The 24,018-nt window shown below is 56.8% G+C and overlaps 1 protein-coding gene across 3 annotated transcripts; it reads left to right on the top strand.

Annotated features, from left to right (window-relative positions):
* The first annotated feature begins 6,687 nt into the window (after nt 1-6,687).
* On the top strand, nt 6,688-23,873 carry LOC110124987 (ATPase family AAA domain containing 3A). 3 transcript variants are annotated; one of them, XM_020873795.2, is made up of 16 exons: nt 6,692-7,001; nt 10,513-10,589; nt 11,246-11,347; nt 11,462-11,521; nt 11,990-12,059; nt 12,252-12,417; nt 12,582-12,651; nt 12,974-13,129; nt 13,596-13,652; nt 13,798-13,923; nt 14,098-14,222; nt 14,491-14,542; nt 14,831-14,901; nt 15,586-15,753; nt 16,877-16,985; nt 23,021-23,873. In XM_020873795.2, exons 1-16 carry the CDS (start codon nt 6,800-6,802, stop codon nt 23,168-23,170), a joined length of 1,761 nt encoding a protein of 586 aa, XP_020729454.1. In that variant the 5' UTR covers nt 6,692-6,799; the 3' UTR covers nt 23,171-23,873. The 3 variants fall into 3 exon arrangements, with proteins under 3 accessions (XP_070330234.1, XP_070330233.1, XP_020729454.1); XM_070474133.1 differs by lacking the exon at nt 23,021-23,873 and having other exon boundaries at nt 6,688-7,001; nt 15,586-15,700; nt 16,877-16,912; XM_070474132.1 differs by lacking the exons at nt 14,491-14,542; nt 14,831-14,901 and having other exon boundaries at nt 6,689-7,001.
* Nucleotides 23,874-24,018: the final 145 nt, after the last annotated feature.

A 24,018-nucleotide genomic window follows, 5' to 3' on the forward strand; every position in this document is an offset into this window, starting at 1 on the left:
GCCCTGCAGTCTCCTGAGAGTGCTTTACTCCTTAAAACACGCCAGCCCCGTGAAAGGTTTCAAGAAAAAGAAAGGGCTCTGGTAGGAGAGGATGGTACCCCACCTGGTGTGGGGAGGAGGGGGAGTCGTCCCTTTGCAGCACTGGGTCGCAGGCCACTGTGGCCCCTCTGTGCACCTCCTCTTCAGAGAGCCCAGGCCCTGATTTCTGAGGGCATTGCTGGGATTCCCACCTCTGTTGGCATGGCTACTCCCTCAGCTGCAGTTTGGCTATGCTGCCCCCTGCTAATGGGAAGGAGAACCCCTAACCCAAACAACTGCAGGGCTGAGAAGTGGTCTTGGGGCCCCAGATGGCAACTCAGTCCGCCTGGCCTGGTGAATGTATTGGGGGCAGGGGGTGACTTCTAGCAAACTGATCTGCCACCATTTTCCCAAACACCTACCTCTGAGCATCCCGTGGCCCCCGCCCAGGCACCCAAGGCCCGCACCACCCACCAGTTCAGTGTGCTTGGCGTTCCTGTGCCACCCCCCCCCCCCGCCCCCACACACCACACATACACACTGCCTGTGTGAGCAGGGTGGGGAGCAGGGCTCAGGTGGTGAGTAGGGCTCAGGTGGTGAATTAACCCCAAGGCAGATGGTAGTGATTGTCCAGGCCAGGTTTGAGGGGCCTACTGGATAGATGTTGTTTCTCCTCCATGTCCCCCCATCCCCTTGAGGCAGGCCCAGGGAAGCCTGACACCCACAGTGGCCTGTGCCACTGAAGGTTTCTGCTTACATCCTGACTGGTGCTCAGTGGTCAGCTGAGGATCAGAGGCTCCTGTCATCTTAGCAGCTGGCCTGGTCCCATGGCTGGTGAGCCTGAACATCAGGGTCCCAAGGTCCCAGACAGCACTGACCAGGGCCTGAACCTGGGCCTGATCCCCCCCTGAGGGGCAGAATTTCCCCTGTGGAGGTCTGAGTTCCCCACCCTGATCCCTGGGTGCTCTGCAGGTGCCAGCCCACTAGACACCCAGAGAGGGCCTCCTTCCATGCTGCACCCACAAGCCCAGCTTGCAGTGCACTGCACAGGCGGCAGGAGAAAAAGCAGGAGTGCGGATGGGCAGTTTCCCAATGGTTCAGACACACGTTAAAGACGAGTGGTGAGTCCCTTCTCCCAAAACATGCTTCCATCCCTGAGAGAGGGCAGAATAGCTGGAAGATGCACTCCCACTCCCTGCCTTGCCTCATCTCTGCTGGACACTGAGGCCCAGAGAGAGGAGCCCCAGGTCATCTCCAGGCCTAGGAATGCCTCTCCTGGAAGCCCTTGTCTTGGAAGTGCGGCCCTTGCATCATCCCAGTCAGTTCTCAAAGGTCTTAGAGTCCAGGCCGCATCTGGAAAGCCTCCAGGAAACAGCTTTGTCCTGACCCCACCACTTCCCTCCACCTCCCCTGACCACTCTGGGTCAGGGCCCAGGCTGAGGCCTGCAGGGACTCACACGTGCCACTTCCTAAGGCAACTCTGAGCATGCCCATGCACCTGAAAGTCAGGGCTGGGCATGAGGTCGTGACCCACAGGCCCACAGGTCCACGCAGCAGGAGTGGGCTGGGCAGGGGAGGAGCTGCTGCTTCCAGGGGACCCTCAAACAGAGGCTCCTCGAGTGTACTGGGTGGGCACGGTTCTCACTCATGGGTGACTGCTGCTCCCTAACTTGACAAGGATTTCCTGTGTGGGGTCTTCGCTGCAGCCCAGGACTTGCCTGACGGCAGGGGTTTGTGAGAGCCAGGTAATGGACAAAGGCCATCTGTGAGGAGGCTGGATGGCCACTGGGTTTGGATCTAGGTCTCCGGGAGGTGGACGTCCAGGAGTGGGTGGTACGGCTGGCGGTGTCTCCTTGGAGCAGGAGCTGTTTCCACGGCAGCGGTAATAAACTCTGTCGGGCCAGGGCCGGAAGCCCAGCCGCCCTGAGAGACGTGTGAGTCCTCATAGCCTCCTGCTGGGGTGAGGGGGCAGTTCAGGAAGCTACAGGGCGACAGCTGTGTGTCTGTGCTTTTTTCCCGGGATGAAAATTTTTTTTTCAACGTTCATTAAAACAAAAATGTCAGTGGAAGTCATAGCTCTCCCTAGAGGTGAGTGTGGTAAGGTAGGGACCCTCTGGGAGACCCCACCCCACAAGTTCCAGCCCTTGGCGGGGAGGCCGACGCAGCCTCAGTAGCTCACCAGTTAGGGTGAGGTGTGCTTTTGACAGCAGGCAGGGGGCTCTTGGGACAGCCTCCTTCTCAAGGAGGGAGAGGGGCTGAGGTTTCCTGGGAAGGACCAGGTAGGGTAGATGTGACCTCTGCTCACTGACTAGGAATTAAAATCCCTGGTACTCATCACTCACATTTCAGAAGTGTCAAGGAACTCACCCACGACAAATTATGTTATCCTAGCCACAGACCCGAGAGCCTGGCAGGAAGGAAAGTCCCCACCACCACCGTTCCCCTCAGGTGTGTGCACAAGCGCAGGGACAGTGGGGGCGACCAGCAGCTTGCCTGAGCCCATGGTGGCAGTGTCCACAGGAGCTGAGGACTCAGCCACCCCACTCTGGTGCCCCACAGCGCGTGGGGTGCTGCCCAGAGGAGGGGGGTGAAAGCCAACACTGTATGCTCAGGGTCCCAGCCAGCTCCCATCTCCCTCCTTCCCCTGTTCCAGGGCCAGCCCCTGCTGGACGAGAGGGCACTCGAGGCCAAGCTGGGTGGCTCTTCCTCCAAGAATCACTCCCGCAGGTGCCACTCACCAACACCCCCCCCCAGATGATGCTGGGGCTCTGTCAGTGCCACCGGGATTGAAAACTTGCTTCCAAGTTCTGTCCAGATCATGCAGCTGACCCTGATCTTCTCCTGGGAAGGGGCAGGCCAGCCAGTGCTCATGGCATGTCTCCTGGCCTCAGCAGAGTGGACAGGCAGCTGTGTGCCTGTGCCGAAGGCCCCCCCACCCTCCATGCTTCTGGGGACAGCCTGGCTCTACGGACCTCTGTTGGATAAGCCTGTCGGTCCAGCTTTGGGGTGGAGGGCAGATGGGGCATGGCTCCACGGGGTGGGGGGACAGTGTCAGAGCATCTGAGTAGGTGGCCACTCACCAAGCTTCCCTGATGGCTCAGAGGGTAAAGCGTCTGCCCACAATGCGGGAGACCCGGCTTCGATCCCTGGGTCGGGAAGACCCCTGGAGAAGGACACGGCAACCCCACTCCAGTATTCCTGCCTGGAGAATCCCACGGATGGAGGAGCCTGGTGGGCTATATATATATTCCATGGGGTCACAGAGAGTCGGACACGACTGAGCAACCTCACTCACTCACTCACCAAGGGCAAACAATGCAGGAAGACAAGCCTGGGGGCAAAGAGCTTAGGCTTGGCCCCAGGACCCTCTCCAGACCTAAGCCCAAGACAGCCCGTCTGAGGGCTCAGTGCTCAGCTCTTGTTCACCCCAGAGCCAGAAGCAGGGGCTGCAGGGGCCAGAGATCCCAGCACTGCTTTGGTGGGTAGGGTGGGGACCAGCAGCCGGGGGCCCTGCCCTGGGGTCTCAGGCCCAGGAGGGCCTGACTGAGCAGCTTTCCTTTCAGGGGGGCTGGGGCCTGCCAGGTTGGGGGCAGGCATGGGGCACGCATGTAGAGGGGTTCTAGAGACTGAACTAGCAGCACATTTTTTGGAACCGAGGGAGAGACCAGGAGCCGGACGGGCCTGGCTGGATGAAAGGGAGAGACCAGCCCCTGCAGGCCCAACTGTCCTAGCTAGGAGAGCAAGCCAGAAGAGTGAGGGCCGAGGGCTCCAAGCTTAAGTGGACACGGGGCTTCTGTCCCTGGGAGATGCCAGGCAGATGGCACTGGGAAGCCCCGGGGCCTGACAGGAAGGCTCCCCAGAGGTCTGACCAGATGCACAGACTCAGAAGCCACACCTGCTGTGCAGGCTTTGGGGGCAGAGTCCTCTGCTCTGGGCCTGTGTGGGGCCCACTCTGCTCCTGCTGGTTTGGGCTCTCAGGGACAGCAGTGTCCCCCCTCTCTGACTCAAGGTCAGGTTAGAGGCCAAGCTGCACCTTTAATTTCTTCAGTCTCTCCTCCAGGTCTTCAAAGCTGGAAGACTCCCTCAGAGGGGGGAACAAAAAAGCCACAGGGAACTGGGTGTTGGGGGAATCCCATCAGCAAAACAGCGCAGCTTGGCAGCTGAGTGCCCTGAGTTTGTCAACTAAACATAAACGCAGAGGGAGTGGACATATGCATACTTACCGCTGATTCACATGGTATGGCAGAAACCAACACAGCATTGTAAAGCAATTATCTTCCAGTTTAAAAAAAAATGAACAGATCAGGTGGAAAGTGTCATCCTAATTTCCTTTTATTAACTTAGTGTCTTTAGGAAAGTTGTGTCTACTTCCAGCCTAAGACTTTAAGTGACAAACACAAGTGGACTGATGTTCTGCACGGTCCATTGGAAGTCAGAAAGTGTCAGCAGTACTACTCTGATGAGGGAAACTGGAGGGAAGCAGTTTCTTCCCTCGAAGAGAGGGCGTGTAACCACCTAAATCTTAAGATAGCAACCAATGCTTTCTGTTTTTTAATTTAGCCAAGTTAAGGAAAACTGACTTTTTTGTGAAGCTGACTTTATGTTTTTTTAAAATTTTTATGGAAAACTGACTTTTTAAATGCAGAGCTTTATTTTCAGTTATTCCTTGTCATATAAAACTACCAGGCTTCCTTGCTGGCTCAGATGGTAAAGAATCTGCTTGCAGTGCAGGAAACCTGGTTTTAATCTCTGGGTCAGGAAGAGCCCTGGAGAATGGAATGGCTACCTACTCCAGTATTCTTGCCTGGAGAATCCCTTGGGCAGAGGAGCCTGACAGGCTACAGTTCATGGGGTTGCAGAGTTGGACATGACTGAGTGACTAACACTATCATATAAAAGTCCACGTGCATGCGTGTGTGCTTAGTCATGTTCAACTCTGTGACCCTTGGACTGTAACCCGCCAGGCTCCTCTGTCCATGGGATTCTCCAGGCAAGGATACTGCAGTGGATTGCCATGCCCTCCTCCAGGGGATCTTCCTGACCCAGGAATGGAACCTGGGTTCTTAAGTCTCCTGCTTTGGTAGGCAGGTCCTTTACCACTAGCACCACCTGGGAAGCCCCATAAAAGTACACAAGCTTGCCAACTGCTGGCCTTTGGATGGAACTAAACAGTTTCCTGTGGACATGAACTTCAATTCCCTCCCCCATTTCCTCTTTATCCAGCGCAGCCTGCCAGGAGTGCTACTGGATGTATATTTTCTGGCTGGTTCATAAGGATCTTGATGACGACCAATGAGCGACATCTGGCAGGAAAACTCCTTTGGTTTTTCTCATTTGGGGAAACAACAAACAACAAAACCCTGGCAGAATTATCTTAGAAATTTTCCCCCTATTTTTACTGAGGCTTAAAACTGTTTTCAAACTAACAGAGAAAGTCCATATGATTTTGGGAACTCTACAAATTCCATCAAGGAAAGAACACAGGGGCAACTTGGACACTGGCTCAAGAAGCAAACTTTGCTAACTTTGGGTGCTGCCCTGTGTCCATCCTTGTCTCCATCTGTCCCAGGCCGTGTGGCCTGCACCTGGGTCCCTGAAGCAGAAACCTGGCTTTTGGAGTTCCCCAGAAGTCTCACCAGTCAGTAACCAGAGCCAGGACCCTTGGGCCCCCGAGGAGCTCTCCTCCCACGCAGGCGCCCTCTGTGGTGCTTCGGGACCTCTGCCGCCCCTTACTTCCGGAGTTGGAGAGCTCAGTCCCTTCACTTGGGACTTCCCACGTGTGTCAGGGATAAAAAATCCGCCTGCCAATGCAGGAGGTGTCGAGTGGGTTCCATCCCTGAGTCGGGAAGATTCCCTCTGGAGAAGGAAGCGGCAACCCACTCCAGTATTCTTGCCTGGAAAATGCCATGGTCAAAGGAGCCTGGAAGGCTACACAGTCCATGGGGTCGCAGAGTCGGACAGGACTGAGCACGAACACACCCACGCATGTACGTCCCCGAGAGCCACTGCTCTCGCTGAAGAGGAGGTTTGGGAGAGCCCATCATCCTACTGACGGTTGCTGGAGATTAGCCAGGGCCGCGCTTCCGCCTTTCCATCATTTCAACACCGAGACCCACCAAGCACCAGGCCCAGGCACTTCCCTCGCCGCCCGGCCCATGGGCTCGGGGCCCATGTCCGCTCTGCGCTGGACACGCCCAACCCGCTCTCTGCCATCCTAGGGGGCCGCTCAGCCAGGGGCGCCGGCACCTGCTCTCTGCCCCGGTCCCGCGACCCATCGCCCGCCGCCCGGTTCCTCTCCCGCTGACCGAGCGCCTGTGGAGGACTCTTGCTTTCGCGGCCGCTCCCTCGTTCGGGACCGGACAAGAGCCTTCTGCTCCAGCACCTGCATCTCTGCTGCCCCCGGAGCCGGAACTCTGGATGCCCGTAGCAACCGGGCCAGTGTCATTGCCACGCTGACGTATTCAGGGGGGCGCACGCGCCCAGCTCCTCAATTTTGTCCCTGATCGGCCCCTGTCACCTGGTACCTCGCCCCGCCCTCCGACGGCCTGCCCTCTGGGCTTGCTTCTACAATCGCGGCGGAGACACCATGATGTCACCACACTCGTAGCCAATCCGAGGGCCGCATGGGGCAAGGGGCCCTCACACGCATCCATTGCCAGGGAGGAAGGGCCACTGTTGCGCCTGCGCAGTCTTTGCCGCCGGCTCGCGGCGCGTGGAGCCCGCTGTGAGCCCCGCGAGTCCATTCGGCTGCAAGTCCCCGCTGCGCCGGCGCTTGTGGACCATGTCGTGGCTCTTCGGCATCAAGGGTTCCAAGGGCGAAGGCACGGGGCCACCTCTGCCCTTGCCGCCCGTACAGCCCGGGGGCGAAGGCAGCGGAGACCGCGGCACGGGGGACCGGCCGGGGCCCAAGGACAAATGGAGCAACTTCGACCCGACGGGCCTGGAGCGCGCGGCCAAGGCGGCGCGAGAGCTGGAGCACTCGCGTGAGTGTGGCGGGTGGGCGCGGGCAGGGCGACCGGGCGGGACGCTCGCGGGCAAGTGGTGAGTGGTCTGAGCGATCGAGCAGTAAGTGGTGGTCGGGGGAGGAAACCAGCCTGAAGCGATAAGCCCGCCGGAGCCACCCTGCGTGCAGGGGAAGTTCGGGACCCCCTGACCTTCTGGCATCTTCCCAGCTGCCACGCATTCTTCACGTGGGGAAACCGGTGCCGAGGGGATTCAGAGGGTACAGGCAGCAGATGGCGGGACTGCACCCTGGTCTCCAGTTACTGCTGCTTTCCGCCTCCACGTGGGACGGCCAAGGCAGACCAGGTTGGGGATCCGTCTGTGCTAGTTGCTGTGTTTTCCGTTTGAGAAGGGAGATGGGTTTGAGTGTCCTAGGCTTTAAGGAAAATACATCAGGTTTTCATTTATTGTTGAAGAAGGTTAGCATTCAGATAGGTGAGGTCTGTAAGCAACAAATAAGGCCGGTCCAGGGCAGCAGATGACCTTCTTGGCTCCCACCCTCAAGGCATCAGCCCTTCACTGCGCCTTTACTAAGCCCACGTATTTTCTCCCAACCTTCTTTTCTCCTGTGGATTTGATGATGTCTCAAAAGTCTGCAATATAGCACATGCTGAGTAGATGTTAGTTGAAAGAATACAGCGACTTTCAACCTTTTAAGCAGAGGTGCTGTTTTCTTACCACCCTATGCTGCAGCTTTGTAAGCAGAGGTGAGCAGAGTCTTCCCATCCAGGGGTGGACTGGCACTCTGTGGCTTAGTCTCTGCCCTTCCACGGGGGCCACAAGAACACCCCGGGTAAAGGTCTCCAGCCTGCTTGGTTCTCCGATCCTGGGAGGAACACTGTGGAGATTTAGGCCTGGGCCCAGGGCAGCCTGTTTCCTTAGACCTACCTGGAACACTCCCTACCTCTGAGTGGGTGTTGAGTGTAATAGATGCATTAAGTTTGCAAGATAATAGAAGACAGGCTTGCAGAGGGGCTTGAGAGCAGTCAAGGTCTGATGCCTTGAGGGTGGGAGCCAAGAAGATCATCTGCCCTGGGCTGGCCTTATTTGTTGCTTACAGACTTCACCTATCTGAATGCTAACCTTCTCCAACAATAAGTGAAAACCTGATGCATTTTCCTTAAAGCCTGGGACACTCAAACCCATCTCCCTTCTCAAGACACCTCAGTGATCATAGACTTTTTTGACATGAGACCTAATTTCTTAGGTTTGTGTGTGGTGGGAGGTGGGAGGAAGTTCACCCTCATTTCTTTGGTTTGTGTGTGTGGGGAGGAAGTTCACCCTCATTTCTTTGGTTTGTGTGTGTGGGGGAAGTTCACCCTCATTTCTTAGGTGTGTGGGGGGGGAGTGGGGGGGCTTAACCCTCATTTCTTAGGGGTGTGTGTGGGGTGAGGTGTGTGTGCACATGCGCATGTGGTGAGCGGGCTTCATCCATTCCCTGGATGGGAATTCCAGTCCTGGAATTTTACTGTTTTCCTCCCTTGGGAATCTGAAGCCTGACTCTTGGCCCCTCACACTCACACTGTTGTTCAGGGCAGTATGAATAGCCTGTGGTGTGCCTCAGGGTAGCAGCCAAGGGAACTCCTTGACTTCTGTCTGCTCATGCCTTTGAGCTGCTCCCAGGTCTCCTGCATTGGCTGCCACAGAACATTCTCCACCTGGGTCTGCAGGGCCTTGGCCTCTGCTCTCCCATCCCCCCACAGCATCTCCTGTAGAGCCTCTGCCTGCTACCACCCAGAGGCATTGTCTCCTCATCCGTCTCTGTGTCTCGTGATGCTGTCCCAGGTGTGAACTCTACTTCATTTTTGTTCATGCCATCCTTCCTGGCTTCTCTGCTGGTCAGTGGGAGAGGTGTCACCCTGAGCTGCCTGTCCCCTCTGTCCCCAAACCCTCCTCCCCAGGGTGCATCAGGCCCCTCAGCCGCTCCCCAGGCCTGTCTTCTGGAAATGCTTCCAGTTCCCAGCTGGAGGCCTGCCCTGGTTGGCCTATGCCCACTCTTGTTCACTCATTGCTCTCCCATGCGAACCAAAGATACCCTCAGCTGCCCCTCACAGTCTGGCCATTGCCTGTGTCCCCTGGGGCCTCACCTGAGGCTGCTGGTTCCCTAGGGCTCCTCAGTCCTCCTTGGATGCCAGAGCAGCCCATTTAGCCTTAAGCTGTGCGCTCCACATGTTTATAGGGTTCTGGGAAGAGTAACTTGCCTGTGGTGGGTGCAGTTAATGCTGGGCCCATCTCCTGGTGCGGGACGACGTGAGGTGACAGTTGTCATTCTCAGCACTGAGCCCAAAGCTTGTGATTAGCAGGGCTCCTGGGTGCCAGGCCCTGCACTAAGCAGTTTACCTGCTTTCAGGTCATGAACTCCTTATTGCCAAATTCAAATCCAGCCATCTCACTCCACGAGTCGGGGGAGGGAGCGCCTACTCTGCTTGCAGGTGAGGTGCTCATGCTCAGAGTGGTCAGCCTGGCTGCCATAGGTCACAGCTTGAGTAAACAGGCCAGCTGCAGGTCCTCCGCAAGCTCTGAAGCCAGACCGAGTGCCTCAGCTGACAGCTGAGCCCCAGAGCTGCCACCCGCCTCGCGTCTAATGTGGGGCATGCTGGGAGCCAGCAGCCCCAGGGGTTAGGTTCTAGTCAGTGGCGTGTGGGCTGCAACTTGGGGGTGACAGGTCCTGGGATCTGCAGCCTACCTTGAAGGCCTCAAAAAATAAGACAGATGGTGGGGAACAGAAGGGTGGACGTGTGGTCAGCAACCTGGGAACGTGGTGGCATCAGAGAGGTGGGCTCATGGGCTCCCCAGCTTCTCTCTGTGCTTTTATGTGTTAGAAGGTTTTTGTGGTAAAGCGTGGACTTTATAGTGATGACACAGAACTGTGTCATCAGGGGTCTCTTAGGCCCCATGTGAGGATTTTTTAGCAAGGAGAGTCCTGGGGTCCATTCTAGAACATCCATGTGTTGCCGCATATTTCCACATGTGTCCCCTTATGAAGAGAACACACCTGGAAGATAATTACACACATGTTTCTAACAGGCGGCCTGTGAAGAGCCATCAGCCTGCAAGCATTGCCCTCTTTCTGATTTAATCCTCCTTTGCTTCTTACTCAGATTCTCACCTGCCTGTGCTCAGTTGTAGAACAGTAACAGGTATCAGAGGCTGAAGAGAAACATTCGCACTTGAAAAATAGACAGTATAACCACAGGCTTGACTCTCCTGCTGTCAGTGGACAAGCGGTGGACAGCCTCTCTGCTGGAGCCCTCTGGGGTGTGACGGTCACCTGGGGGCAGACCCCACATGTGGGTTTTCTGTTGGGGGTGGAACAGACAAAAGTGGCAAGATGGGGCAGTGTTCTTTTTAGCGGGGGCTCTCTGAGCAGATCTGACCAGGAACCAGTGTGGCCAGGTGTGCTTTCAGGTTGAGGCTGTGGTGCCCTTGAGCACCCCTAGCCTGTGTGAATGCTTGCCTTGTGTCCTGATGCCTACACATCCCTTCCCCCAGGACACGCCAAGGAGGCACTGAGTCTGGCTCAGATGCAGGAGCAAACACTTCAGCTGGAGCATCAGGCCAAGCTCAAGGTGGGTAAAGGTGGGCGCTGGGGGTGGGGAGGGGCCCAGAGAGGACACAGGCAATAGGTGCAAGATGGGTGCTAGGGGTTGGACGGTGGAGAGGATGGGGTGATCAGTGAGGGTGGGTGCTGGGGGAGGGTGAGAGAACACAGGCAGGCGGTGGGTGCACAGGCACCTCCTCAGGTTCGAGGGAAATGGGCATCAGCACAGGTATGTGGCCTGAGTTCTGCACAGAACCTTCTGGAAGGCCGGTGTGGATGAGGAGTCTGGTTTCTCATAGGCGAGCCCTGCCCTCACACTGAGCATGTAGTGAGCAAATGTGGAAAAGGCTCTGCTCTGTGTTCCACCTGGGTTGTTGTAAAGCGAATGAGGAAGTGAGCAGCTGGCATAAGTACATGTGGGGGCTTGGGGTTGAGGGGGGACAGGCACCCCAGGAGACTCTCTGGCTACTTTGGCATTGGCCCAGCTCATCTCCTGGCTTCTCTTTGCCAATGGGTCTGGGTCCTCCCGGGCCTTGGTGTGGTTGTAGCTGAGCACTCACAGGCCTTTGGGGGTGTGGAACAGGCTACATCGCTGTCCAGCCCCTTCGGAGCCCCCTCAGAGGGGGAAGAGGGGGCAGGAAGCCTGACCAGGCCCTGGCTCACAGCAGCTGGTGTGTCCTGCAGGAGTACGAGGCCGCAGTAGAGCAGCTGAAGGGCGATCAGATCCGAGTGCAGGCTGAGGAGCGGAGGAAGACCCTGAGTGAGGAGACGCGGCAGCACCAGGCCGTAAGAGAGCGGGGCCGGGGAGGGGTGCTCATCAGCGACTGTGCCTGTGGGGGCCCAGCCTAGACCTTACTTCCTGAGGCTGGGCTGTGTTCACACCGCCCTCTCCCTCCCTAGAGGGCCCAGTACCAGGACAAGCTGGCCCGGCAGCGCTATGAGGACCAGCTAAAACAGCAGGTGAGCACTGCCTGGCCGCTCATCTTCCCCAAGGCTGCATGGGAGCCAGAGTCTGGGATCCTCTTGTCAGCAAGCGCTGGGTTGAGGGGCGGAGAGGGAGGGTTCAAACTGAGCTGCCCTGATGGTCTCCCAAGTGGGACTTGACTGATGAGTGAGTTTGTAGGGGGCATTCAAACACCGAGCCTGTTGGCATTTTAACTTCTAAATTCAACAGTTCGGCAAATGGCCCATTTCATGAGGACAGCCGTGGGTCAGGGCCACCCCAAGGCTGAGCTGAGTGGGGGACCAAGGTTCCTTCCTGTCTTAGACTGCAGCCTGCAGGCCCTAGGGTGACTGACCGTCCCCAGGAGGTTGGAGCCCTAGGAGCAGTGGGGATGTCTCCAAGGCCAGAGCAGCTAACCTGTTGGTGTGATATTGCCTGTTTCCTAATCTCGAAGCCCTTCCCTTCCCCTTGTGGCTCCTTCTCAGCAACTTCTCAATGAGGAGAACTTACGGAAGCAAGAGGAATCTGTGCAGAAGCAGGAGGCCCTGCGGCGAGGTAGGGCCCTGACTTGGAAGCTCACGACCACTGGTCACACCCTTGCTTTAGGCCCTTCACTCCCCAAGCAGCATCAGGGGTGGGCCTGCTGAGACCCTGGGGGTGGAGGGCACCGTGGCTTGCTTGTCCTGTGTAGCAGCCCTGGGTGGGGGGCCATGGGCTGAGCACCAACCCTGCTCCCTCCCCGGGCAGCCACCGTGGAGCGGGAGATGGAGTTGCGGCACAAGAATGAGATGCTGCGGGTGGAGGCCGAGGCGCGCGCCCGGGCTAAGGCTGAGCGCGAGAACGCCGATATCATCCGTGAGCAAATCCGCCTGAAGGCCGCTGAGCACCGCCAGACCATCCTAGAGTCCATTAGGTGAGGCCCTGCCTGGCAGGCTTCCGCTGGCCCCTTTCCTATGTGGGTGCCCTACTCCTCCCCTGGTTGGTCCTTCACAGTGCCCCTTGGGGCTGACCTGGGGGCCTCCAACCATGTGGCACATGGCCTGATGCCTTCTGGGTCATGCCACTGCTCCCCTGCAGGACAGCAGGCACCCTGTTTGGTGAAGGGTTCCGTGCCTTTGTGACAGACTGGGACAAAGTGACAGCCACGGTAAGCGCCTTTGCCTTCTTCCCTGGGGTACACTCATATGTCAGGGGCTCTGCAAGCCATTGGGGGTTGGTGCCTGTGCTGAGTGCTCACCCCTCCCCTACCAGAAAGGCACAAGTGACTTGGCCTTTGGGTTTGGGACACTTCAAACGACTCAGCGTCAACCTTGCTGAGGCTGGGGGGGGGGGCGTTGGGGATGCCAGATGTCCGTTTCATCTCCCTGGTGCCAGCCCTTTGGTGCACCAGTGCTGGTGGGCCTGGCAAGACTCCACAGTGGGGGAGCCAGGGGATGGGGTGAACCACCTGCCTCCTCTGCCCACTCCAGGTGGCCGGGCTGACACTGCTGGCTGTTGGGATCTATTCCGCCAAGAACGCCACGTCCGTCGCAGGGCGGTACTTTGAGGCCCGGCTGGGGAAGCCGTCCCTGGTGCGGGAGACGTCTCGCATCACAGTGCTGGAGGCTCTGAGGCACCCCATACAGGTAACCGCAGGTCTTGGGCACAAACACCCAATGGCCCCTTCCTCCTCTTCTGCCCAGATGCCACCCTCCTCCTGTGTGCTGACTTGCATTGCCTCCTTGATGCTGCCCCTTGGGCCCTGTGATGTCAGCACCTGGGGACTCTCACCCTGGTCCACTCAGTTCTTCTGGGGGTCTGTCGGGGTGGCCATCCCCCTGGGTGGATCACCCCCCCTGCTTGTTTATAAACTCCTGGGGCTGCGGCGAGCTGTCCTCCCGGAAGAGAAGGTGTTGGAGTCAGCCTGGGCTCAACTCCCCTCGAGGGGAGCCAGGCTTCCCCTGCATCTTCTGGGCTGTACTGTGAGGTCAGCGCTCGAGGTCAGCGTTGTGGACAGTCTCCCCTGCCAGCCTTGTCCAGGAAAGCTGCTGGCTTGCGTTCTGGTGTGACCACGCCATGGGCTCCACTGTTGACCCTCCCCCCACCCCGCAGGTCAGCAGGCGCCTCCTCAGTAAACCTCAGGATGCGTTGGAGGGCGTCGTCCTCAGCGTAAGTGGGGCTGCCCAACCTCCCAGGAGTCGGTTTGCTGGCTGAGTCCAGCCGGGGAGAGCGGCCTCTTGCACCACCAGCCCAGGCCCTCAGGAGGGACGGACTGGACAGCAGAGCGCCCCCAAAACACTGTGTCCCCTGGCAGCCCAGCCTGGAGGCTCGCGTGCGGGACATCGCCATCGCCACAAGGAACACCAAGAAGAACAGAAGTCTGTACCGAAATGTCCTGATGTATGGGCCACCCGGGACTGGCAAAACGCTGTTTGCCAAGGTGAGGGCCCAGGCGGGACTGAGGGTGGTGGCATCTCACCTGCCTGGGACATGTGTCCCTGTCCAGCTCTGCAGGCCAGGTGTCTCCACACACGTGGTCCGGCCCTGGTGCCCAGGAGAGGTGGAGTGGGGGGTAGGTGGAGCAGCCCTTAAAGCCCCTTCCCCAAATGCCCAGAAACTGGCGCTGCACTCCGGTATGGACTACGCCATCATGACGGGCGGGGATGTGGCCCCCATGGGGCGGGACGGCGTGACGGCCATGCACAAGGTCTTCGACTGGGCCAGCACCAGCCGGCGAGGGTGAGCCGGGGCTCCTGCTGGGAAAGGGGTCGGTGCCTTCCCCACAGCCTGTCCCTGAGGTCCGAGGGCCTCTCGGTGTCGGTGACTTATCAGTGTTTAAGATGAGGGCTCATCAGCCCCTTTTTAGTTACATTCCCCAACACTGGCACTGGACACGTCCCGATCTGTAGCCAGGCTCTGGGTCCCAGAGGCCACTGGGGACAGTGCTAAGTTAGGGGTTTCTGCTGGGCTGTGCGCTGCCTGCCCTCATGTGGCCCTGCCCTCGCAGCCTCCTGCTCTTTGTGGACGAAGCAGATGCCTTTCTCAGGAAGCGAGCGACTGTAAGTATCTAGAGGCCCCATCTGTCCTGAGCTGGGTTGGCTGCTGGGGAGCGGGTGGGTAGGTGGCCTGGGCCGCATCTACACTTACGGGAAGGTTGTTGGGAGCCTGCTCCACAGTCACACTTCGGTCATACATTTCGTTTGAAAAGCAGAAGTTTAGCATCTTTTCAAAGCTAAGCTTCATTCAGCCTTTGAGCTTAGTTCTGTGAAGGCCTTGCCATGTTTCTCTCCTGGATGAGGGATCCTGACTGTTTGCATGGCTGCTTACAGCTTGACCCTTCTCTGCAGGAGAAGATCAGTGAAGACCTCAGGGCCACCCTGAATGCCTTCCTGCACCGCACGGGCCAGCACAGCAGCAAGTGAGAAAGGGTAGCCAGCAGCCTTGCCTCGGCTCATGTGGTTGCTGCAGGGTAGCCAGCCCACACGACCAGACAACCTCCTGTGTCCTCCCTCCATGCAGTGGGATGGCCATTTGGGCACTGGGGGACATTTGTGGGCACCCCTGAGACATGCTGTAGGCTGAGGCTGAGCCCAGTGGCACATGCTCATCCACAGGCCTTTGGCACTTCTGACTGCCCCCAAGATGCATTGTCAGGCCACTACACCGTCAGGTGACCCTGGGTTGGGCTGCCCTTCTGGGCCTCTGATCTTGTGCTCTGCGTGGGCAGGACCCCTCCAGCCCCCTGCCTACTGCAGCTGTTGCCCGTGGAGAGCCCAGCCTGGCCTCTGGGAGGCATGTTGACTTCCTCCTGGGTTGTGCCTCTGCTGGGCTGAGCGCCAGGCCTTGAGACTGTGCACTTGACTGGGGAGGGGCAAGGGTCTGTCTCCATCCTAGGTCCCTGGGTCCCTGCCCTTCCTGCACATGGAGGTTTCACAGCCCTCCCCCCAGGCTGGGCCATCAGTCAAGAGAAGTGGGAAATTGGGGCAAGACAGGGAGGGCAGGTGGTAGAGGGTGATGCTAGTCTCCCCAGTTTTGTGGGCTGAGAAGCTGCCCAGTAGACCCTGCTGGACATCAGCCCGCTCTTGCCGTGTGTCGGCTGCAGGTTCATGCTGGTCCTGGCCAGCAACCAGCCCGAGCAGTTTGACTGGGCCATCAATGACCGCATCGATGAGATGGTCAGCTTTGAGCTACCACAGCGGGAGGAGCGGGAGCGCCTGGTGAGAATGTATTTTGACAAGTATGTTCTTAAACCAGCTACAGAAGGAAAGCAGTAAGTGTCCTGCCACCATGGCACCCCCTGCCTGTCATGTTGGTCCCTCCCCCCAGTGCCCACATGGGCATCTACCCTAACCCTGTCCCTGGGGTTTCACCACGGGGTCGTAACCAACTGTTATTGGAGGCCCTGCCCTCCTAGCCTATCCACTCATTGATTACTTGCCTCCATCCTGCCTTCAGACTCCTCAGATCAAGGCCACACTTGGGTCCTGGTAGTGAGGGGCCATGATAGCCCACTTCTGGACTCTTTGAGCCTTGCTCTGGGCCCCTCACTGCACACAACGGGGCCCACTGGCTGGGGTAACCCTCCTTGCTCATCCAGGATCCCCCCGCCCCCCACTGCTGTGCTTTCAGGAGTGCTCCAGATAAGCCTGCTCTATTTGTAACCCTCCCCGGGGACCGGATCTCAGCCCCACTGACCTGGATCCACCTGGCACAGCTGAGCCATCTTCTGTGCTCAGGCAGACTTTGCCAGTCCTCTGCCACCCGCCCCCCAAGCTCTTTCTCCTGGGCCTCTTTCCCCTTTTGCCCCAGCTGATCCCAGTCCCCTTAAGCTCCTGAAGGCACGTCCTGGCCCAGCAGCAGCCCAGGCACTGTACACAACCTGAGGAGCTGAGGCTTTTCACAAGAGTTTGAGCGGTCTCTCTCGGGCTTTCAGCCAAGCCCAGTGGGGCGAGATCTGCATGCAGAGGGCTCAGGAGTGTCAGCTGCTGTCTGTGTGCTGGGGGGTCCAGGGGGAGGGCACATGGCCCCCAGCCCCCTGGCCGGCGGTGGGGCTCGAAGCAGGCTGGGACCCCCACTGCCCTTTCCTGAGCAGCCCCTCGGCTGCCCCTGAGCACAGCCTGTGCCCCCCCCATCCTTACATGGCCCCCGCTGGGGCCCTGTCTTGGGCTCCCCAGGGAAGGGACATGCCCAGCAGGGGAGGAGGTGGAAGGGTCGCACCTGTGGACATTGGTCAGGGTGTGGCTTATTACAGCAAGGGGCTTGGACACTCCTCCTTGGGGTTTCCCAGCGCAGGCTCTGTCCTGGCCTCTATTAATAGAAGCCAGGCCCTCACGGGCCTCTGGTCGCTTGCGGGTCTTGTGGGCGCCCAGGCATCACTCGGGAACTCCTCACAGGCGCTTGAAGCTGGCCCAGTTTGACTACGGAAAGAAGTGCTCGGAGATTGCACAGCTGACGGAGGGCATGTCAGGCCGGGAGATCTCTCAGCTCGCCGTGGCATGGCAGGTGAGCTGAGACATACCCTGCAGGGCAGAGCCCAACCGAGCCAGGGACCCTCGGAGTGGTTGGAACGCGGTTGGGCTGGTTCCTGAGCTCCCACTGGGGCATTTCTGAAGGGTTTCTGGACAGATGTGACGTGACGTCCTGCTTTCCTGCGTCACCATCCTGGGGCCCCTGCAAGGTGGGGAATGAGCCAGAGCCCTCTGCAGCTTCACATTTTCTGGCCTCCCTATTGTCGTTCTGGTCCAGGTCAAATGGGGCCCTCTAGATCAGTGGCCTGTCCTGTGGCCAACATGTGCGCTGTCCCGGGAACCACTGGGCTTTGTCTCCAGCCAGGGCCCAGGACAGTCGGCACAGGTGATGGCACATGGTGCAGAGTCTGGGGCTACAGCCTGGGAGGGCATGGTGCGTCCCAGGAGCTGTCTGTGGGCACAGGACAAGACTGACCTGATAGGGGGTTTCCTTCCTGGCTCCTTGCAGAAGCCCGCAGCCTTTAGGATGATCTGCAGGGCCATGAAGGCAGTGGGTGTCCTGGCTTTCAGGACAGGTTTGTGGAGTCGCGAGAGCCTGGGGGCAGCGGGACGATGGCTCTGGTCACACAGGTCAGAGTGGCCCTGGTCAGTCCTGACACCAGGCTTTCTTCTGAGGCATCCCGGTGGCAGCTCCCTGCGTGTGGGGAGGGGAGCAGCCATTTAGCACGTTTCTCCGTGGTCCTTGCTGGGTGGAGTGTGCTGAGTGAGTTGTGTCTATGGTCACATGACAGCCTGGCCACTCTCAGCTGAGCATGAATGCATCTTTTATGAAATTAGGGGACATCTGTTGAATTTGAACATCCTGGTCCAGATACAGTGGTGGGGAGGAATACACGACTGTTAGTCAGGATGAACTAGGTTGTGCTGTAACAAACAGCCCCAGATCGCAAACCCCACTGTGGGAGTCAGGGGCTCTTCCCCATGCTGGCCTCACTCAGGAAGCAGGCCTCACAAGATTGGCTGTTTCTGTGACCAGCAAAGTGACCAACAACCCAGGGGCCGGGACAAAATGTACAGCCAGGGCTTGAACAAGCATCACCTCATGGTTCTGGAGGCTGGATGTCCTGCCTCAGGGTGCCAGCGAGGGGGTTCCTGTTGCTGTGAGGGCCTGCTTCCTGGCTGCCACGCAGCAGCCTCCTTGCCACCTGTTCATGCACAGCCCTGCAGGAGCAGGGTGCCATTCTGTGACCCCACCTGACCTGACCCGCCCGTTTCCAAGGGCAGCCATGCTGAGGTTAGCACTTCAGCGTGACCTGAGGGAGGACAAACAGGTGGTCCCAGCAGCAGGGGTCCTGGTGCACCTCCCCTCCCTGCTTCTCTTCCCAGTTCATTGAGGAGGCCATGAGACAGGCCTGCATGTGCTCTCAGGTGGGGAGCTGAGGGTCAGGAGACCTGGCGCAAGCACAGGAGGCTGGAGCCTGCAGGGAGCTCTCCCTGGGTATCCAGTCCCTGGTCAGCGGTGCACAGGCTGTGCCTGGTACTCATTACCACTTCCAGTACCTGTGAGGGCCCAAAATGCCACGGGGATTCCATCGCCTTCGACAGGACTTGTTGGCATCACTCTTTCAAGTTTTCTCCCCTTGTGGCCCCAGGTGCTTGGGGCTGGGCTGTGGCGACTCCTGCCCACCCTCCCACTCTCTCCGGCTGGGCAGCCTGGGGACCCGGCACCTACTCCCCACTTGCTGGTATCATGTGGGCTCTGTTGCAGCTGCCGCCCCTGTGCTGTGGTGTAACAGTCAGGTCTGTGCGTCTCACCATCTACAGTTCGTTACCCATCATGGGAACCTGAACTTTTTAACATAAAATTCATCATCTTCACCATTTTTAAATGCACAGCTCAGTGGCATTGAGCATATTCGTGTTGTTGTGCAACATCATCTCCAGGACTTTCTCATCTTCCCAAACTGAAGCTCTGTCCCCATTAAACACTCGCTCCCACCCCTGCCTCCCGGCCCCAGCCCCCACTCCCCTACTTGCTGTCTCTGAGAGTCTTGACTGTTCCAGGGACCTGTGAGGAATCATACTGGAATTGTCTTCTTAAAACTGACTTACTGAGTACAGTGTCCTTGAGGTTCATCCGTGTTGTAACAGGTGTCATTCTCCTTTCTCGTCAGGCAGCCTGACACCCTGGAGTGCAGAGGACACACCTCGTGCACCTCTCTGGCTGCAGGTGGACACTTGTGTTGTTTCTATATATTTTAGTTATTAACCTTTTATCAGACACATGGTTTTGCAAATATTCCCCCCCCCCCCCCCACCGCCACTGTGGGTTGCCTTTTTGTACTCTCTTGGTAGTGTCCTGCTGCTGCTGCTAAGTTGCTTTAGTAGTATCTGACTCTGCAACCCTATGGACTGTAGCCCGCCAGACTCCTCTGTCCGTGGGATTTTGCAGGCGTGAATACTGAAGTGGATTGCTATGCCCTCCTCTAAGGGATCTTGCTGACCCAGGGACCAAATTTGTGTCTCTTGGGTCTCCTGCATTAGCAGGCGGGTTTGTTATCACTAAATCCATTAGTGTCCTTTGAAGCACAAGTTTTTAATTTTGATGAAGTTGAATTTTTCTATTTTTTTCTTTTGTCACCTGCTTTTAATGTCACAGACAAGTCATTGCTAAATCCAATATCTGAAAGCTTCTCCCCTATGTTTATTTCTACCAGTTTTATAGTTTGGAGTTTTCCCAGCACCATTTGTTGGAAAGACAGTCATTTCCCCCCCAGTGCATGGTCTCGGCCCCCTTGTTGGAGGTCACTGACAGTACACGTGAGGGTTTCTGTCTGGGCTCTCTGTTCTGTTCAGTTGGCCTGTGTCTGTCTTAGCGCCAGTACCACTGTCTGTTAGGTTTTAAAACGAGGAAATGTGAGAATTCTGACGTTCATGACTATTTGGGCTACTTGGGGGCCTTTGAGACTGCGTATGAATTTTAGGGTGGATTTTTTTTTTTAATTTATGCAAAAAATCATCATTGAAATTTTAATAGGGATTGCACTGAATCTGTAGATTGCCTTGGGAAGTATTGGTGTTGTTACAACATTGTCTTCCGTGCATGAACACAGACATCTTTCTATCTTCTGGTATCCTAGATTTAAGTAACATTTTCTAGTTTTCTGTGTACAAGCCTCCCACCTCCTTGGGTAATTCCTAAGTATTTTATCCTTTTCAATGCTGTTATAAATGGATTTTTTTTTTTTTTTACTTTTAAAAAGATTTATTTATTTTTGGCTGTGCTGGGTCTTTGTTGCTGTACATGCTACTCTCTAGTTGTGGGGTGCGGGCTTCTCGTAGTGGTTTCTCTTGTTGCAGAGAATGGGCTCTCGCTGCATGAGCTTCAGTAGTGCAGCGCATGGGCTTAGTTGTTTGAGGCATGTGGGATCTTCCTGGACGAGGAATCAAACCACTGTCCCTTGCATTGCAAAACAGATTCTTAACCACTGGACTACCAGGGAAGCCCCTGTTTTCTTTCTTTCTTTTCCAGTTGTTTAGTGTTACTGTAGAGACACAAGTGGTTTTGTGTGTTACTTCTGTGTCCAGGAACTTTGTTGAGTTTATTACTTTTAACAATTTTGGGGGGATCTTTAGGGTTTACCGTATGTAATAAGATCACATCATCTACAGACAGATAATTTTATTTCTTCCTTTCCAATGTGGTGTCTTTTATTTCTTTTTTTGTCTAATTGATCTGTCTACAATTTCTAGTGCTTTGTTGACCGGAAGTGCTGAAAGTGGGCATCCTTGCCTTGATCCCAGTCTTAGTGGAAAAGCTTTCAGTCTTTTATCATTGAGATGACGTTTGCTGTGAGTTTTTCTTATATGGCCTCTATTAGGATGAAGAAATTTTCTTATATTCCTGGTCTATTACTGGTTTGTCATGCCTTATGGCTTGCAGGATCTTTTTCTCCCCCGACCACAGATCATACCAGGACCCTTGGCAGTGGAAGTGTGGAGTTCTCACCACTGGACCACCAGGGAATTCCCCCTAGTTTATTGTTTTCATCAAGAAAGGGTACTGGACTTTGCCAACTTTTTTTCTCATTAACTGAAACGCTCATGTGGTTTTTGTCCATTTTGTTAATTATTTGCCTAGGTCGATTTTCTCTAGGTGAGCCATCCTTGCACTCCAGGAATAAATGCCATTTGGTTGTGATGTATAACCCTGTCAGTATGCTACTGAGTTTGGTTTGTTAGTATTTTGTTGAGGGTTTTACATCAGTATTCACAGAGGATCTGGACCTATAGTTTACATGTGGTGTTTTGTCTGGTTTTAGTATCAGGGTGATGCTGGCCTCAGAATGAGTTGGGAAGTGTTCCTTCCTCTTCCGTGTTTTGGAAGAGTTTGAGCAACATTAGTGTTAGTTCTCCTTTAAGGTTTTGTGTGTTTTTTTGTAACGAACTTCTAAATTTTTTAATAATTCCAAGTTCACAGGAATGTCACAAGGCCAGCACAGCCCCCACCACACTGTGAATGTCTCACCACATCCCTCAATTCCACTTCAGACTTGATCTTACCCAGAACCCGCCCAGATGTCCATGATATTCCATCCTACTGATTCAGGCTTCTCTGTGTGGGCTGTTCTGAGCATGATCCTCACGGTTCGAGGAGTGCTATAGAGTGTCCCTCCTTTGGTCTGTCGGATGTCTTCGACTGGGATTGTGGGAGTGTGGAGGAGACCCTAAAGGTGAGGTACCCATCTGGTCATGTCACACTGGGGCATTAGATGTCCACACAACATCACAGGGATGTTGGCTTGAATCCCCTGGTTACATGGTGACTGCCTGGCTTCTCCATGGTGATGTCACTGCATACCTCTACCTACCTTCCCACCATTGGATCTCCTCTGGCTGCCTCCACCCAGCCCACCGCCTCTGCTGTCCTCATGTGTACCTCGCAGGAGGCCGCAGGGGCAGTCCCTCCCTCCTTGGCCTGGCTCAGGTGCTGAGGACAGCCGTGACTCAAGGCTGGGGCCACCTGGGTAAGCACAATGACTGGTGGTTTCAGATGGTGGGAGCTTGCTCCCAATACCCTGCGTGGCTGAACCTCCTCAGGGAGCTGGAGAGAAACAGCCAGCCTGGTTTGAGCCCCCTGCTTGGTGGGCACTTGAGTGCTATCCTCAGGATAGGCACATGTCAGAGCCACTGGCTGCCTGACTGGGAGCAGAAGGGATGCTGGGTCATCTGGGCGGCATGTGGCCTGGCCAGAGGACCTGCTTTGGCAGCTGTAATGCTGTGGACCACACTGGGAACTGATTAGCAGAACTCTGGTTCCCTGAGCCACGTGCCAAGGCTGGGGTCCTGGGTATGGGGAATGCAATGCTGCCCACAGCAGCCCCACAGTTCTGGAAGCACCATGTGTGGACAGTTGGGGGCCTGTGAGGGGCAGGTCTTGGTGGACTGTGCATGTTCCCCATTTAACCCCTGGAGGGCTTTGCTTCCCTTTAGTGTCAGGCCTGTGTTGGTTCTGCTGACCATGCCCTGGGCCTGGGGGAAGCTTGGTTATCCACAGAGCAGGGCGTGCAGTTGAGGGGCGGGGCTCCCTCCTGAAAGTAGTCCTCTGGGTTTCTATTTTTAGAAAGTCATTGAGAAACTTAGTGGAGCAGGCAGAACCACAGAATTGAGGGATGTTGGCCACACTGGGCTGCAGATCTGCCTGTGAGCACGTGTATGTGGCACACTCTAGTGCATAGGGAGTCAAGGCGTGTGCCGTTGCCACGTCTGTCTGCATGTTTGTCCTGCTGAGAGGCCAGGCCCCTCCTGAGTCTGAGCACCAGCCCATGGGAGCACCCTGGACTTTGTCCCCGCCTGCCCTGCCTGCAGGAGGGCTTTGGGTTCTGTGGGGTGGGGGCATGTCTTCAAGGTGGGGGGTAAGTGGCAGCAAGGAAGGGGCTGGCCTACAGGCTGAGTGGTTCCTGGTGACTGGTGGGCCCTGACCAAGTCACCTGGGAGCCTCAGGCCTGGCCCTTTCCCTGTGCGGGCAGCCCCTCTGGTGCCCTGAGTCAGGACTCTTTTCTTTGCCAGGCCATGGCATATGCCTCTGAGGACGGGGTCCTCACTGAGGCCATGATGGACGCCCGGGTTCAGGATGCCATCCAGCAGCACAGGCAGAAGATGCAGTGGCTGAAGGCAGAGGGGAGCCAGCGGCCGGCCCCGCACACACAAGCTGAATGAGCTGGCCTAGACACCCAGGCACACTGGCCAGGTGGCTTCAGCAGGAGGAAACACCCAGGTGCCCGATCTCCTGGCAGTTTTCATCTTCCTTGGTCAGGAGCGAGGCAGTGTCAAAGGCCTCTGCTAGGGACCAGTTGCTGCTCAGGACCTGGGCATCTTTGAGGTGGGGTTGGTTCCTCTGCCCCCAACATCCAGGCTGGTGCTGACTGGGGCCACCCCCAGGACACCCCTGGGAGATATGTCCCTGGCCAAGCCCAGATGGGGAGAAGGCACCGTTCTCCATGCCCAGGGGCAGCAGCCATGCTAGCAGCACTGCTTCCCAGCAGGTGTTGGCTGCTTCAGCTGTGAACAGCAGTGGCGGCCTGGCCAAGGGAGGGGACCTGACTTTGCCGAGTCCCACCCAGGACCAGAACAGAGCCGTGAGCTGTTCTGCCATGAGCAGAGCTGGTCCCTCTGCAGCCCAGTGGGGGTGCCCACCACTCTCCTCTGGAGGGGTGTGCCCCTCAGGTCTGTGAACCTGTAAACCCAGGGTTCGGGAACTAGCCCACCAAGACCTCATGGCCAAGGATGTCCAGCGCAGGGGGACTGGCCAGCTCACAGAAGCCACAGCTCTCCCTGACTGGAGTTGGTGTCTTTTTAATCCAGAATCTAATTAAAAAAAAAACAAAAAACTGGCAGATATCACCCAGTGTCTGTCTCATTCCTGCCGTGGGGGGTCCCGGGGTCAGAAGTGAAAGAAGAGGCAGAGGCTGGAGCTTTCTGGAGAATTTACTGACCAGCAGGGGTGGGAGTCACAGTGAGGCGCCCGACCGGGATGCCCTGGGCAGGGTGGCCGCACTTGCCACAGC

This window comes from Odocoileus virginianus, chromosome 11, assembly GCF_023699985.2.
Source record: "Odocoileus virginianus isolate 20LAN1187 ecotype Illinois chromosome 11, Ovbor_1.2, whole genome shotgun sequence".
NCBI classification, from domain to species: Eukaryota; Metazoa; Chordata; class Mammalia; order Artiodactyla; family Cervidae; genus Odocoileus; species Odocoileus virginianus.

Excerpts from the sequence above, each read along its gene's own strand:
- LOC110124987 (XM_020873795.2), top strand. The coding sequence starts at position 6,800 with ATGTCGTGGCTCTTCGGCATCAAGGGTTCCAAGGGCGAAGGCACGGGG. Across the intron at positions 11,522-11,989 it reads AGGACCAGCTAAAACAGCAG|CAACTTCTCAATGAGGAGAA; the intron begins GTGAGCACTGCC and ends GCTCCTTCTCAG. Across the intron at positions 12,418-12,581 it reads ACCATCCTAGAGTCCATTAG|GACAGCAGGCACCCTGTTTG; the intron begins GTGAGGCCCTGC and ends GCTCCCCTGCAG.